The sequence below is a fragment of the Vanessa cardui genome, chromosome 8 (assembly GCF_905220365.1).
Source record: "Vanessa cardui chromosome 8, ilVanCard2.1, whole genome shotgun sequence".
In the NCBI taxonomy this organism is placed as follows: Eukaryota; Metazoa; Arthropoda; class Insecta; order Lepidoptera; family Nymphalidae; genus Vanessa; species Vanessa cardui.
Window position 1 is genome coordinate 15186859 of NC_061130.1, and position 16990 is coordinate 15203848.

A 16990-nucleotide genomic window follows, 5' to 3' on the forward strand; every position below is an offset into this window, starting at 1 on the left:
GATGTGAAAGGTGGCAATAATTACGCGGTAAATAAGGTTGAGGCGAGAAGAGGCGATACGGGCGTCGGCCTAGTTTCTACTGAATGAATTATTCTAATTGGCACGGGAGAGGGGAGGGGGCGAGGCGGCCTCTGGTTGAGACTTCTGTTCAGTTGGTTGTTGACTCTTATCAAATCGATGATAAATAATAAGGTCACTTAAAAACTCTCAATAAAATTGTCCAAATTTCTTTATCTCTTGCGACAGCTCCTGTCGTCTGTAGACTGAAAACCGACGAACACTCGCTTTAAGACGAACTTTGTTTTCTGATATTCGAAAAGGAGCATTAGAATTCTTATAATTTAAACGAAATAATTAGATATCAATTGAAACATTGATAGAATAGGAATAGAATCTCTCTTTGAGCACATCAGGTATAGATACGGATAGTTGAATTATAATAACAGAATAATAAATAACGAAGGTGTTTGTGTTTGTGTCTGTCGAGGTGGCCGACACGCGACGCGCCCGCGACGTGTCACACCATCTCGCTATCGCAGTGATTGTATTGTTATCGCTCCGTGAACTATAACAGTTTCAATTCAAAGGTTGTTGCCATCTGCTCTTGCTGCGTTCAGCTTGCGTCGGGCGGCGGCGGCGGCGTGCGGCGTGCGATACAGCGCCCGTAATATTATTAAAACTGCCTTCAAAGTCGAGAGGAATTTCATATCAAGTTTCAGGAAAAGAAATAGTAGTATTATACATGGGTTATAAAAACTTGCTTCTATGTATTTGTAACACTGACAGAGCGGCACGCAAATAAACAATTAATTATAATGAACATAACAAGTGTAATCTATAGAAATAAATAAATGACAAACTCATGTAGACATGAATATCAATTAAAGCCTTGCATAATTTTCTTCAATATACAAACTAAAAATATATTGTAAATTATAACTCTCGAATATATATCTACAAACTGTTCTATTAGGTATGTCCTAAAATCAAAAAATAATAATAGTTGAATTATTAAATAGCCACACATGTAAGATTAATAACTGATTATTTTTGTCATACACAAATCGATGAATTAAAAGCAAATCGTAATTGCCGGTATTTAGATAAGTGCATTACGGAAGTTCGATTTTGATAATTCAGTTAGATTTCGAGAGCAGTAGGGAGTGAGCCGGCAGCGTGCGGGCGTCAGCGGCGCGAGGGGCGCGACGTGCGGTAACCTTCGCGACCCGCTTTCGGCGAGGGTGAACGCCCGCGCTCCTCGCCCTAGCCTAGACTAGCTCTGAGCTATGGCCTATGCCTAGCTTATGAGCTGGCCTCGCGTAATCATCTCGAACTGACGCTGCTCCTGTTTATGTTTACTTTCAGATTATTTCAATAGGATACCTAGCTGCCGACATATTGGTCTGTTAAACGATCGTGACAGATATCCACAATCTGAAACGAGACTCGGAGTCGGCCAGTGCGCGCGTAATGCTTCACTTCCTGACGCTAACAGCGCTAAACTACATTCTAAGAGCCTGAGACGTCGGCGACGTTCAACAGTTCATTATAATTATATCGACATTTGCGAAATATTGCAGCAAACCTCATTTATGAATCGACTCGGCGGTATTGAACTGAGAAAACGGATTTTACATACGAATACATGATTATTTAAATAAAAAGTTGTTATAAACAAAAAGTAATTTCAATGCTTTTGCTGATGAAAACTTTTTAATTGAAATAATGATGGAATTTGAAAGCTGCCAAATATGTAACGTAGGATATGGATCGAAGAAAGACCACAGTGGCGTGCATCAGGAGAGGCCTATGTCCATCAGTGTCAAATAGGGACTGCTGTTGAGGATATGGATACCGCTAGTGATAAGTTGTAAAACGATACTCTCTCCAGAATCCTCCAAAGTCGTATGTGACGTCACGTCGCGGCCACCGCAGTCCGCGGAGCGACAACAACTTATCGAAACATGCAAATCGATCGAGAATTCGAGATAAATCATATTCCCCGGGGGACGCTAAACGCGTGCTGTAGCCATCGTGATGCAATTTAAACTATTGGAGGTGAGTCGTGACGGAGAAATTGTCGACAATCTCCCCGGGGACGATCGCAGCGAATATGTCGTGGCATTCGATTATGCCGCCATTTTCAATTCAATCGTTCTTGACACATGTTGCAGCTCGCGTCGACGAAATTCTATTATTGCGAAAACAAGTTCGTTTAAAAAAATGCACCGGTAGTCTGGTATCCACGATAATGTTACCCGTTAATCGTCATTAATTCATGACAGATTGTATTTAAAATAAATAACAATAATTCATACGTCATCGATGATATCGCCGTCACATTTCATAGAAAAAAATGAAAAAGGTTTTCTTCTCAAGCAGTTTAGTAAATTTTTTTAATATTTATGTATTTTTTGTGTCTAATTATTATAATTAAATAAAATGTTTTATGTTTCTAACTTAGAAACTGACAGACTTCCATACAAACGTTTAACCCCTAATTCACCCCCTTAGGGGTAGAATTTCCAAAATTCCTGTCTTAGTGGATGCCTACTCAATAAATCCATCCTTCTCACCAATTTTCAAGGCCCTAACTTTAGCAGTTTAAGCTCGGCGATGATGAGTCAGTCAGGACTTGTTATTTTATATATATAAGAAGCAGTGTTAAGATGTTTGAGAAATTATTTGAAAAGAATACACTTTATACAACTTAAAGAGACATTTCGAAATCGATCAAAAGTACAGACTTTTGAAAACACATAATATTCAATTAAATGTTGGAATTTAAATATAAGCTTTTCTTTAAATAGCAAATCAAACCGTTATCAAATGCTTGTTTATACATACATTGATATATTTGTAGTTATTTAAATTCAGTTACACGAGTAACTATATATAAATTAATTATGTAATCGCCGAATGTTTAATTATTCTTATAAATGTTATAGATCTATTTTCAATATTATACATATAAATGTTTATTGTGTCAGCCGTGAGCCTATATACTGTCGGGGACCAGGTAATATCTTTGACAGGGCTTAAAATTGAAATATCAATAATATCGTTGGTTTAACAATAGCCGATTATCTATGGCACACTTTGACACTGCGGTATTAGGCAAGACGTAGATAACGATGTGGGTCAATAACCTCGCGATCAGAATACGATAGCCAGCTGTTATGATTTTTTGTTGTTTTTCTGTACATTACTAAGAGTCGTCAAAATATAAACCGGTGGCACACTGACCTTGACAACTGTACTTTTAAATTATAATGCTACTGTGAGATGTTATTTGGAAATCATTTAAGAAATAATAAATAACACAAACAATAATCTAAAAAATAAATTCTTGACGAACCAGTCTATTTAAAATTAAATAGTAATAGAAGAATCTCTGCTAAGTGAACGCGTGGCTCGATAGTTTCTCACTACCTACCAATCGTGTAAAATATTTTGAGATCACGCAGAGAAAGTTAACTTATATTTAAAACATACTCATAATTCAGAAACACCTTTATTATGCATTACTATATATTTACATTAAAAGTAATAAATACAGAATTACTTATCATACACACAATAAATTATTGCGTATGAAATTATTTAGTTTGAGTCACAAGTACCTTTAATTTATTGATTAAAGAAAATTTTTAATTTGTAAAAAAAATATTAATAAATAACCGCTATGTTTCTTGATGTCAGTAAACTGATAACAGATAAAAAAATAGTTTAAATTTGGAGTAGTTGGTTCTGTAGTTTGAATACCAAAATCAAATTTATTATTTAATTCCTGGACTCAAATAAAACCGGATTGGTGAATTACGTATAGTTGAACCCTACGTAGAACGCCAATTAATAATACTATAATGAGCAAGATAACGACAACGTGGCACACAGTGATCGATCAGTCGATCAGAACGAGCGACACGACTTAGCGGTTAGAGCTGCGCGGGCGCAGGACTCATAAAAACGACGCTGAAATAAAACAGGCTCCGCCGACCGGTCGGACGCGCCCGCTCTCGTGACATAAGTTATAACAGCAAACGAGAAATGTTGACGGAAATCACGTAGCCATTGTCAGCGATGCTGCTCTTTTTTACTACACGCATATCTCCTTAATTCAACGTCGCAAGAACTTTGCCACAGGCTTTAATGTAGAACGTGAATGGGCCGAAGGCTCCTGGAAATCGTCCGCAATGGAATTGATGAACGTCTCCAGCCTTTATTGTATTTAACTTATAAATATATAAATAATTCAATAGTGAAGTAGCTGGTTTTTTAAAAGGAATAATAAGATTTAAAATAAGAAACTCACCCAAATCGATTTAATTTTCACGCAATGCGGTTATCAGTTAGGTTTGATTACGATTCAGCCGAGCCAGCTGACTAATGCGAGGGAGGAGGGGAGGCGACTGATACACCAGCGCTATTGGTTGCGGGATCGTAATCTTGCACGAATGAGCTGCGCATGCGGCTCTATTTTGCTAACGCCGGCCACGTTTTAATATTTTCTTGCATTGCTAGGTTACAATTTATCAATAACTAAGTTAGAAACATAATATTTGCCAGGATAACTATTAAATATTTACAATATACAAACTAATTGCTACTGAATTTACGTTTCCTTTTCAAACCTAAATAACTAGGATTATTAAACAAAAGCAACGCATCTAGAATGATCTGTACGCAGTTAATCTTTGAAAATATCAAGTAAGAATCAAGTACACACTCGTGAAATCAGTGGAGCGACGACAATCAAACTAGTCATTTAGCGGAATGCGTAGCCAATGCTAAAATAAACACCACGATCGGACACTTTTACACGCCGGCTAACATCTATACTTTACCAACCTTGGTAGATTACAAAATAAATACATCTCAAGACTTTTACAATATAAACATTGAAAATTATCCTTTTTACAACACGTGGGAGTGCTGTTCTGACATCAGAAATATGTCAATTTGAGGTGTATCAATGCGTAGTGTTGACGTTCGTTACAAAACATAATTCCCGGATACTTCGCGTCTGTGTAATCATTGTTACTACTGGATAGTAAGCCGATAGTTTTTGCGGCGGACGTTCAGAGAAACGTGAGCGTGTGTCTCTCTCTGGCTAATCTTCGGTCGGCGTAGTCGAGTGCAGGAGTGGTTTTTGCGGCGACCGTCGCCTGTCGCGCCATGTTGGGAAGCGAGGGCAGGGGGCCCATTCACTGTGCAATTGCCAATTGATGGGATGAAATGCAATTCACAGACGCTAGGGCTGTCTATACCCGATTGGGTACAAAAATTGTTCTTAACATATTCTGTTAAAAAAATAAATACAATTACAAAATACATTCGAGACTCCTATAGAAAACGAATTTCTCTACATCAATAAATAAGCATATGACACATTACCCAGGAATTTATTAGTCGAGTAGACAGCCTTTATCTTCTAACCTCGCGTCGTGAGCTTCGGGGAATCGGTTGTAATTAATTTATCCACTTTTGGCAAGATGTTTAATTCATGTCACCTGAGACAGACGACGTCTTCGAACTGTCATTGTTGTATTTATTTTTTACTATTAGTCTTTAAAATATTCAAATCTCAAAATGTGACGAAGAAAATAAACGAACAAAATCGTATGTTGGAAATGGAATGTAATTGTGACTGTAAACATAATTAAGAGTCACATTTTTGAATCAGGTAGCATCATTAAACTATTGCATATTCATTATTCATATATCAGCAATTAATTTAATTTTAACTTAAGCGATTAATTCTACAAAACACAGTGAATGTATGAGGCAATTTGCGATATAATATAGCAAATAAGTATCAATTATAACTCAGATTTGAATCTCTCGCAGAGCCCATCTTGATTAAGTAATGAGATAGTAAAAATATACTTTGTTACACAATATTCGCGGCTGACATTGTGGAAGGACAAAGTCAATTTACGCTGTATATCGCGTTTTATGGGACTCGTAACTCGTAACTGATCGCGAAACTAAATTCCATTTAAGTTAAGTTGTTCTTTAACGTTGGGTTTACCGTTTGCTGTTACGGTGAAATAGATTACACAAAATCAAAGTTTACTTCAATACGCTTACAAAAAGGCGAAAGTAAAATACAAGTTACTAAGTAAGAGCGATCTCTTGTCGAATGTGGATTGAACCGAATATGAAATTCAACCAAACATTCGGTTAAAAATATTAATCGGCCGAAGGTTGAGTAAACCTGTGATAAAAAAATATTTCTCTTCTTCTTCTATATACATATAATATAATAAAAAAAGTTTATATGAAAAATATGAATAACCACCAAGATACTCAATGTAGTGCTCAAATGTAACAACTTATCATATAGGGTGCAATGTGTATTGAAATATCATAAAATATAAACTCTCAACAGCTGATCGGTTATTTACCTCGGGCAAGTTGTATTTTTTTATTGTATGTATTGTATATATAAGTTTTTTTTTAGTATTTTTGTCAAGTTGTCCGTTTACGTTTACCTGTTCCTACTAAAAATAAATGACCAGGAGTATATAAATGCTTAGTTTTATTGTGCAGTTTTGATATATACTAAAGTATTCATTAATTTAAGTTAAAGTTTTATAGTACTTCTATCCTGTACCGAATTTCGGCCGAATGTCGAAGGTCGGATCAAGCTGCCAAAATCTGAATGTAAACGAATTTCTGAAAAACGAAGATCAAATCCACATTCAAAATGTTTACTGAAAAATATAGCACCGGTGTAAGTAGAAACAATTTCCTAAGTCGGTACGGAGAACATTCATATTTTAATATAGATACTAGCGAAAGAAAAAGTTGACTACCTGAGGATTGGGAACGTAAATCTGAGAAAGTAGGGATACCAACTTGAGCTACTTACGTTCACAAATGAAATGCAAAGACCAAACTAAAGTGTAAACCACAAAACATAGAAAGACAACCGGCTAATATAAGGAGATGCGTCATTTTCTTTATAGCTACTTTTTCAATGAACCTCGTGAAATAGCCACAATGGAGTTGTATTAGTCACCGGCGCATTACACTAACGAACCTAAGCTTTGAACTACGGGAATACTCAGTAAAACTCGGTTTCAATAAATCATGACTTGTATAATTGTAATGTGTTCCTTTGTAACAGTCGAGCGATAACGTGTTAACTAGAATTAATGCTTTTTTTATTCGTATTCGTTAATATAACAGTTCGAAGGACAGGACTCGACATGTCTCGACCTGCTTTGCAATGGATGATGCAATCGAAACGTTCAATTAATTCAAACCATTAATAGCTTTGTCCTATACGGTAGGCGGCAAGTCTTGTTTTATGCGAGAAAAACTTTTAATAGTTTCTTCTACGCGTGTAACGAAGAAAAAAGTTATGCAGAAATGAAATATTTGTCCATCTCAGATACACTTAACAATTCGTCGAGATCATTATATAAATTTGACAAATATAGCTACGTATATGTGTATTTGCCTCCTCTTGTTAACTGAATCATTACTTGGAAGCATTTGTAATAGGAGTAGTTCTTTAATAGTTAGTAACATTTTTGTTTTAATATTTGATGAGAACTATAATTAATTCACCAATTATTTACCTCCACTGAATGGGAAAATTTTTCGAGCAGTAATCATTAGTATTAAAAATACACTAGCTTTAAAAAATGCACATATTATTTAGTATTGGCTGTCTACGACACATTTGATTGATACAAAATCAAAATATACTTTATTGAAATAGGCACTAAAAGCACTTCTTCATTTTAAAAAACTATATTAAGTACAACAAGCTACAAGCTTGACACAGGAACACGATAAGAAGTACAATATTGAAAGATAGCAAATTTTATTAAATACTAATTGACGTCAACGTGAGAAGAAAATTATTTTTATAGCGCTATTTATTTTCCCAATAAATCAAAAAGTGAACTTTTGCTGGAAGACAATATTTAGAATGAATATAATTTCCATCCACATACTAACAATTCAAATATTTCTCATTGTTCAAACGTCAAATGATGACATATGTTAGTGTGCGTTCTACCTCTATGTAAGATTAATTAATCGTAATAATCGTATATATAATTAAAGATGACAAGTATCTTTTTATTTGCATAATTGAAATCTAAGGCGTTTACGGCGAGTATATTAATGATAGTAAATGAATATTTGTTGAAGCTTTGTGCGCGGCGCCGGCGTCTGGTCTCGTACCATGATGGAAGATATCGCCTTTGTACGACTGGCGACGTTATTCATGGCACAACTACTTTACAGCGCGTCAAATATTGTCTTTAGTTCGTGTGACAGCCGGCCTCACACCACGGCGCCGCCGGTCCCCCCCAGTCCACACCTCTGATGGCTTCACAATGCTTTTTATAAGCGAAACATAAATATAGCAGTAGGTACTTTAGCAATTTCAATTCACGTCTCGTAAATATTTTAACGGACACAACGAAGCCACCTGACTGTTAGAAACTAAACTTATGAAACAGAGTAAATGTGACTCTAGCGTTGATAAGGCAATTCAAACAATTTCCCCCATACGAGTGAAGTACTGTACTATGTACGGCAGCTGTACAGTAATCACTATTTGCATTTGTCGAGGTCCTAATAATATTTATAATGTACGCAGCGCTGGCAATAACCGCCTGCTATGTGTCAAACCACATCAATCACACGATCACTTCCCGCCGTGACCGGCCTCGCCCGCAAAGATGTCGGCTGATTCAAGATAATTAGTTATTCGTGATGACCCTAACTTCTAATGATAATGATTGTAGCAGAAACTCACATTTAACTCTTTAGCTTGATCACTTCCCGCTACTTTACACTGAATTGTATATTAGTTTCATGTACTGATCGAATAGGATTCTAGAATAACATAAATATTGACAATCGTGCGCAATATGATATAATATGTATCTTTTTTTTATTCATATTGAAAGTATTGATTATTGAGAGTATTGAGCTCACTTTGTCTGTGTTATTATCAGGATTTTATTACACATGTGACGATTTTTGACGCTTTATAAAGATTGAAACTATTCGTGGAAAATTTTAGTCATCGAAGCGCAGTGCATACAATGCCCCTTAGTTCGTCGTGTCATGAGCGCATGAGTAAGTTAGCCGGCTGCGCCTGCGCCGCAGACAGCGCGACGACAACTATTGATAAGTGCATGTTACATGGCGTTCTTGAACAATCAATAGCCGTCGATCGAATAACGCGGCGTATTGTGTGCGGCGTCGGCGGCCGTCGGCGCGGCCACGTAGGTAGTGAGATTCGAGAACACCGGCTGCGCATGATTTAACCCAGACCTTGACTTTACTTTGACTTTGGTGATAATGTAATCGCTTCGAGATTGAGACCGCGTGGAAATTACATTTTTACAATCAAACGTTATTTACATGACTTGTATGTTTACGAGTGACGAGAGAAATACATTCGTTGCTTTCAGATTGCATTTATCGCCCCTTACTCGACTGCCCACCGTTGATTACTTTAACCAGTTACATGATTTTGTTTGATTGTAAATATTTGTCAACGTGTGGACGTGTACTCAGTAACCGGAGGATTGTAACTCTATTCCACATTCGACAACGCCTGCGAAGTGCTGCTTTTCCGTAAGACCTGTTATTGGAAAACATTGTTCTCAAATCAACGTATAATGTTTTTTTATGTGTATCCTTTGAATGTTATAATTAATATCGTTAATCTCGCGTATTACTTCTAGCATTTAGAGATTGTGTTCTGCAGCGATTTTTACTATGATATACAAAGAGATTTAATTTTTACGGTACAGCTCTACATTCATCGATTTGACAATAGCATAATCAATACGTAGTATAAGACAAAGTCGCTACCTGCTGTCTGTGTATGCTTAGATCTTTAAAGTTACTAAAAGGATTTTGATGCATTTTTCGTTAATAGATAGTATGTTTCAATACATGCATAATAAAGTAGAGAAACACTGTCAATTTTCTAGAGGTTTCTAATGTGATGTCGTAAATGAACACATTTGTTGCATTTATCCATTACTTTTTATGAGAAATAATGACTAATAAAGCATTAATTCTTATCCAATTAAATATCTTAAATACGTGCATTTAATGTGGATCAACATAGCCCTACTAATTAGAGAACGTAATTTAAATGTAATATTTTTGAATATTTCACAAATTTAAAATACAGGGACATATTAGCTTGCATTATTTAATGACAAAAAAACTGTGAACATGTATACAAAGTCATTCAGTAGTAGTAGTATGTAGTAGTATTCAGTACAAGCCCGGGCGAAGCGGGGACGAATTGCCAGTTCTTAATAGAACATATCAAAACAAACTACTGAATGTAATATTTGTATACATAGTAAAGCGTAAATGGTATTAATATATAATATAAATGCAATTTGTATTATAAAATACAACTAAAACAGGATGAATGTGCTTGTATCTACATAATATTTGAAATCATATGGATGTACTAAGCTAGATAGCGCATGTAATATTGATTGTTTCAATGTCGAAGTATTAAAGCACTCAGATTTGTTGAAACGCCGTTTTTAGATAACGGCTGCGTGTTATATTATATTGATTTTGCCGACGTGGCCAGTCAAAGTTACAAATGGATTTCAGGAAAGGTGTCAGAATCCGACATGTGTGAAGTAAATAGATAAGCTATAAGCGTCGTCCGCCTCGTGCTGTGGTTCGGTAGCCGAGCACAACCACGCGTTGGAAACAGTATGAATAACAGGTATGTGCCAAGATGGCCCATTGGTTAGAAAACATACATCACAACCGATGATTGCGGGTTCGAACAGGCGAGCTCCACTGAATTTTCATGTGCTTCATTTGTGTTTATAATTCTCCTCTTTCTCGACGGTAAAAGAACACATCGTGAGAAAACCACTCGTGTCTAATTTCATAAAAATTCTGCCATTTGTGTATTCAACCAACCCGCATTGGAACAGCATGGTGTTCCAAATGTTCTCCTCAAAGAGAGAGGTACCTTAGCCCAGCGGGAAATTTACAGGTTGTTGGTGTTGTTGTTGAGTAACAGGTAACGCCTTGAACAGAGAACGCCTTGTTCGGAGACATGTATCGACGACTCTAGAAAACTCATTCTGCATACTAATTTGGGCATTAACGAACATTGAAGCAAGCACATAAGCCGTACACAAGGCGCAAGAATATAAAACTTTTGTTGGATACATTACAATGATTACGTCACTTTCAGTCGAGTTTTTTGTGTAGTTTCTTATATAAATAATAAAACACACAATAGTTGTCTAATGTATTTGCACAGGTGTGTCAGAGTTGCGGCTCAGTGTCGACACTCGAGACTCGAGACCGCGCCAAACCTCTATCGATTCTCTCCGAAAGGGACTGTTTGCATAAAAATATTGTCACTCACTCTTACTGATGAGTGATAACTTGTCCACGTTTTAAGGTATTCACGACGTTATTGCCGCGAGTTACATGGGAAAACTCGACCTTGAAAAAATCTCCGAGAACCATTATGAGCTGCTATCTATTGGATTTCATTTTAACTCTCAATATTACTTTATGAATATGAAGGCGGAAGAGATTACTTAATATCAAATATATTACGTACGAAATATTAGATAAATAGCGCGTGGAGGAGTACTGTGTGTCGCTCCGTGGAAATGTCAATATCACATGACAAACTTGTGTGTCACTTCAAATATTTTTTCGCGTATCGCGACCGATGTACACGGCGCCGCAGCCGCACCGACGCCTCACAGAAATTCTATAATATACAAATAAAAACCGAGAACGTGTCGCGTCCGGGTTCACTCGATACTGCTGCTTACTACAGCTCGAGCTGCCGATTACGACAACACTCATTCGTCTGTATCCTCAACCCTGCTTAAATAATAATAATTAACACGTCTTTTGCTCAATAGTAAATTCGAGATGTCCGGGTAATGGCGTACATATTGTACAAGATTCATTATTATTTTATTGCTTGTTACGAACAGGGGTACAGTACCGACTACAGTGCTCTATCGCATCTCTGGTTGCCATTGACTGCGGGCTCTCGGTTCACATGGCTTGACTGTGGTCGGCGGCATGTACAGTACACGTAGCATTAATGTGTAGCGTATGGCACGCAGCTGTCTGCGAACTTGAGACTGCGTGCCATGATAGCTATTGATGCTACTCTATCGGAATCATTTATAATCATATACAATTTAAATATATCAAGCTGCAATAACTTCACTATGACATATTATCAATGACGTGTCGTCCAATACATTTTCGTATTGGATACTAAATATTCAAGTAAATAAAGGCATGTTTTATGCTGAACAGCGTGTACTCACAAAAAATCAGTACAAGCAAAATATAATCCGTTCTCTTACTCAAATATCTTGTTGAAAATTAAAAAAATATTTGTGGAGGAAGTCGATCGAGTAATTGTATCATCCTTTCTCACGCAACACGTATCAGATGTCACGAGATAAATTTAAAGCACATACATATGCGAAGCCATGGAGGAGTCGCAGAACGTTCCCTACTGGTGTGATCTGTGATTTATCTGAAGCATCTGCTGATAAGACACGGGACGCTGTTACACTTCGTAGTAAGTATCGCAGCGTAAAAGAAAAGCTCGTAATCCTATTGCTTTATACATCCGTCAAATAATTCAACAAGTATCGACGTCGGAGTATATATTGAGAACAGGCATTCGACGAGATACATAACATATGATACATCTTTGATGTTTAATTACTTTTATGGCTTATATTATAATGGGAGGTAAAATATTTATGATAAATTACTTAGTAATTTAGGTTTAAGCGCCAGTACGTCAAAATGTACCAAATACGAACATCTTATAACGAAAAATTCTTGCACAAATGGTTTATAGGTTTGATTTGTGTCCACGAAAACGTGGACATGACAGTTCAACTTAATTTGGATTCGAATCTCCTCTAAGCCTAATAAATACTCGGTTGATGTAACAGATCATATTATACAAATAGAAAAACACACACAACTCTCTTTTAAGCTGCTCGCTAAGAATGCAATCGCTTATTACGTTGGCGTAAGGGCTGCATTAAAAAACTGTCATGACTAATTATAAACTTAGAGCTCGAGACTCCCACGCGGATATTTTTAACTATGTAGGGATACAAAATGGTTGCATCAGTATATAATTATGACATTATAATAACAACGCTGAGACAATCTATTCTAATATTATAAATGCGAAAGTAACTCTGCTTGTCCGTCTGCTACTAAACTGGATTAATGAAATTTGGTATGAATTAAGCTTAAATTCAGAGGAAGGACAGACTATTTTTTACGCCTAACAGCTGACGACCAGCTTCTATACCAAAAGGAATAAATTAAAGATGTCCTCCTGACAAAATGCACAATATAGGATGCTGATATGGGATAATACAATTCGCAAGTGTAAGCGCATGGAATTCGAGACGCACTCTTTATTCCCTTAATAATCCGGATATCCCTCTATAACCGGAGGGGAAAGTTACCAGCGAAGGGCCAACTGTGTCATTTGCTTTCGGAAGCACAGGAGTGTAACGCAAAGTTGTTCCTAACACAGGAAAACTCAATAAAGTTTATTTGTCTAACTCGGGATACGAGTAAAGGTACTTAGCATCATCAGGCTAATAAGCTAACTAATAGTGGGAGCTATATATAGGCCGCCTCATGAGGTTACCACCGCCCAACACTATTGTCTATAAAAGCGTTGTAAGAAATAGTAACCATTCCGAACATCACAAATGCGCCACTTGCTCAGTGAACCAAGATGCTATATCCCTTGGGCCTGTAGTTACACTGGCTCAAACAACCTTCTATCCGAAACACAACAATACAGTACAGTAATAAATATCTGCTTTCAGCTTTTACACTGATATAAATAACCATATTAATGAAGCCGACGGCTGGAGTAGATACATATAACAATTAGTATAAAATAGTAAAATTCAATGCCTTTTGTAAATCCCCTTGATATATTATATTGGACAAGAGGCTATGTAAGAGTAGGGTATATGGCAAACGACTCTGTAATAAAAATTAGTACATAGTGCAATCAGTAGCAAAAGAAAATATAATCATACAAACAGGCGGGCAAACAAACTTGAACCTATCTAATGTTAAAAGGTCTGAGCGGGATTTTAACTCAATATATGGTTAATCCATTATGTTTTTAACAAAAAAAAATCAGTAACAGTACATCAAAATCGATAAAGATGAAGGTATAGAACACCCAATAAAACATACTAGGTATGTATTTATTCAATGAACCGAATTCGTGACATATTTTGCATATTGTTACGTAAGTGTTAATAAAGTTATAGATATTTACTTATAAGTTACGGATAATAAAATATACCTACACTTTGTCGCACGCCTCTACCTCACATCTATACTACTTTTTAATAAATAGGTACCTACTGAGGTGCAAATCGTTCGCGTCGCCAAATAAATTGATCTACTCATTACATCACGTTTAAATTTCACTTCAGTCGATAATTTCGTCGCTAATGAGACGAGATTTGCGCAAACGAAAAATCAATATAAGTAGAATTTTACTCAACGTTAAAAATAAAAAGATAAAAGTACCAGCAACTCAATAAAAATAGATATATAAATTATTAAACTTGTTTTATGTAAACACGTGAATGAAATATTAACATAGAAAAACAATTTATTAAAATTCGTATAGCATTTCTAGTATTTAATTTAAATTCACCATAAAAAGGTAAAATTATATTAAATGCGTCAATTTCCGGCCATGAGCTGTCGTAAATTTAAATTAATTATGCCATAGAATACCTATTATATGTTACATACTTAGTTATTTATTTTGTATAAGTTCAAGGTCGCGCGTCAAGGTCACACTAGAGAAAACAAAGAACTAGTTCAATATAAATTACCGAATTTAATCATGAGCTACTATATCATACTGAGTTTAGCTTTCTGCTGTTAATCAATTGAAGAAAATCGTATAAACACGACACACTCGGGCCAATTTAAACGTCGCCTGCCTATGAGCATGTAGTCCGCTCACAAAACCAGTATGCTAATAAGAATCCAATAATAATGTCAGTAACAATTGTAAACTATGCAACCTTGTTTTGTTACTCTTTTTTATTTTGCATAATTTTATTTATTTACAACGCTCGCCGAGCTAGTCGGACGGGTCACGCGCGATAAGGGTGCGCTAGTATTCATAGAAAGCAATATTGCATGAATATTCGATTCGCGGCTGATATCTTGCACAAATCTACACAAGTACACAAATCGGCAGTGGCCAGTGACAGTCGTCACTCGCCAGCTCCGCTACAACGAGTGGGACGGACGACAGTCGACAAGAGTTGGGACTCACCGGTGTCGGCACGCTCTGCCTCGTCGTCCGACTCGGTGCCGGAGTCCCGCTCCTCCACCTGCGAATGAAAACAATTCCTCAAACACTTCATCAATCGCTGGGTCGGCCATCACAAACACCGCCACCGAAACGCCGCTTTTTAAGGCTTTTCGTACCGAGTATCCATTACTTTCTTTCACCGGTAGGTTCCGACATTAATAAAGTACGAGATCGTAGTGCATTTAGACTAAACGAGAACGTGTCGCGCGGTGTAGAAGCCGGCGATCGTTCCGCTCCTTTGTTCTCGCGAGCGAGGCGGCCATTTTCTGGTGGCGGTGTGACCTTCACGGCGCAAAGCCGGCTGGGACGTGCCGACACCCACCTTCTCGGAAACGTTCTCCTCATTCAACGAATGCGTTCGTAGCTTATGAGTCAGGAATTTGAGCATTATTGAGCCTCGGCTCGCCCTGATCGTCCTCCACGGCACTCACTCGCGCTGCGACCCGGCGGCCGCTCACCGGTCTCGCGGTACTATTTCGACACGAACTCTTGCGATCTAGACGCCGTCACGCCTATGGCGAACGTTCCAAAAACATTTTAAACCTCAATAACATATCCGCATATCACAGCCACAGCGAACACCCGACCGCCTTCCTCGAACGCCGGACTACTACTAGTTTAGTTAGAGTAGCCTTGCGTACGACGCAGTCAGCTGAAGTGGGTACGGCTCATTAATACCGAAAGGGCCTAAGATCGAACACGTTAAATACTCTCGTCTCGGATGATATTTGTCACAGGGGATGTGTAAATTAGCCCGAACAGTTTTTTAAAACACCTCTTATGTCAAAAACTAACTCAAATATTGCGTAAATCGTTTTCAAGTGCCACTCGAAATGATCTCGCCCGGCAACCCATTGATGACAAAGAACCGGAACACGCAGAGATCGGACGCGATTGGACAAAACATTACAGAATAGGATCGAAATTTAATGCAATATCTTTCGTCCCTCTCTGACTACTCGAGGCGGGAGGCTCGTCTCGAACAATCGGTAGAGTGTTGTAGCGGAGAGCGAGACAGCGATAGCGACACAGGTTCAAGTTATATAACACCGACTTGATAATATATTGCTGATAAAAACTTGCGGATGTGAGAAGTGTATGGATATGCCGATATCTCATGTCTTTGCCTTTTTTATTTTTGTCAGCGAAATTGACAAACCCATTTAATAATAAATTATTTAAAATACTTTTATCATAAATTGAAATATATAATAACATAACATCCAAACTAAGTAAATAAATAATTGTATTTCAATATTGCTCATGTTATTTCAATAATTTTACGTTAGACTGCGTATGTTATTATTTTATACGTTTGGCTTATCTATAAGAATCTTTATAGACTACATTTACATCAGTTGGCATAATGAATAGCGGCCATATCTGTTCCCTACCTGCGTGCGTGTTCCGAATGTAGCCGAGCGTCCGTCTCTCTCGCACGCAACGCTCGAGCGGCATTAGGCGGTAAATTTGAATAATGTATCAGACATTCGTTGGGGAAGGCAATGAGAACAACTTAAGATTTTTGAAATATATTTAATAACAAACGTATATCGCAACAATAATTGATATTTG

At 37.1% G+C, this 16990-nt stretch overlaps 1 protein-coding gene across 7 annotated transcripts in view; it reads right to left on the reverse strand.

Annotated features, from left to right (window-relative positions):
• LOC124531926 overlaps positions 1–16338 on the reverse strand; it is a 49927-nt gene extending 33589 nt beyond the window's left edge. For 2 of the 7 annotated variants that reach the window (XR_006966614.1, XR_006966613.1), the window contains exons 1-2: positions 15738–16330; positions 15377–15434 (exon numbers count right to left, since the gene is read on the reverse strand). Coding sequence is in view for 3 of the 7 variants with exons in the window: in XM_047106501.1 (XP_046962457.1) it covers positions 15377–15434; positions 15738–15803 (124 nt within the window). In the remaining 4 variants the exon portion in view is untranslated. Of the gene's footprint in view, positions 1–4315; positions 4407–15376; positions 15435–15531 lie in introns of those variants that run through there. The other 5 variants (XM_047106500.1, XM_047106499.1, XM_047106501.1 and 2 more) reach the window with 4 other exon arrangements.
• Between the last annotated feature and the right edge of the window lie 652 nt (positions 16339–16990).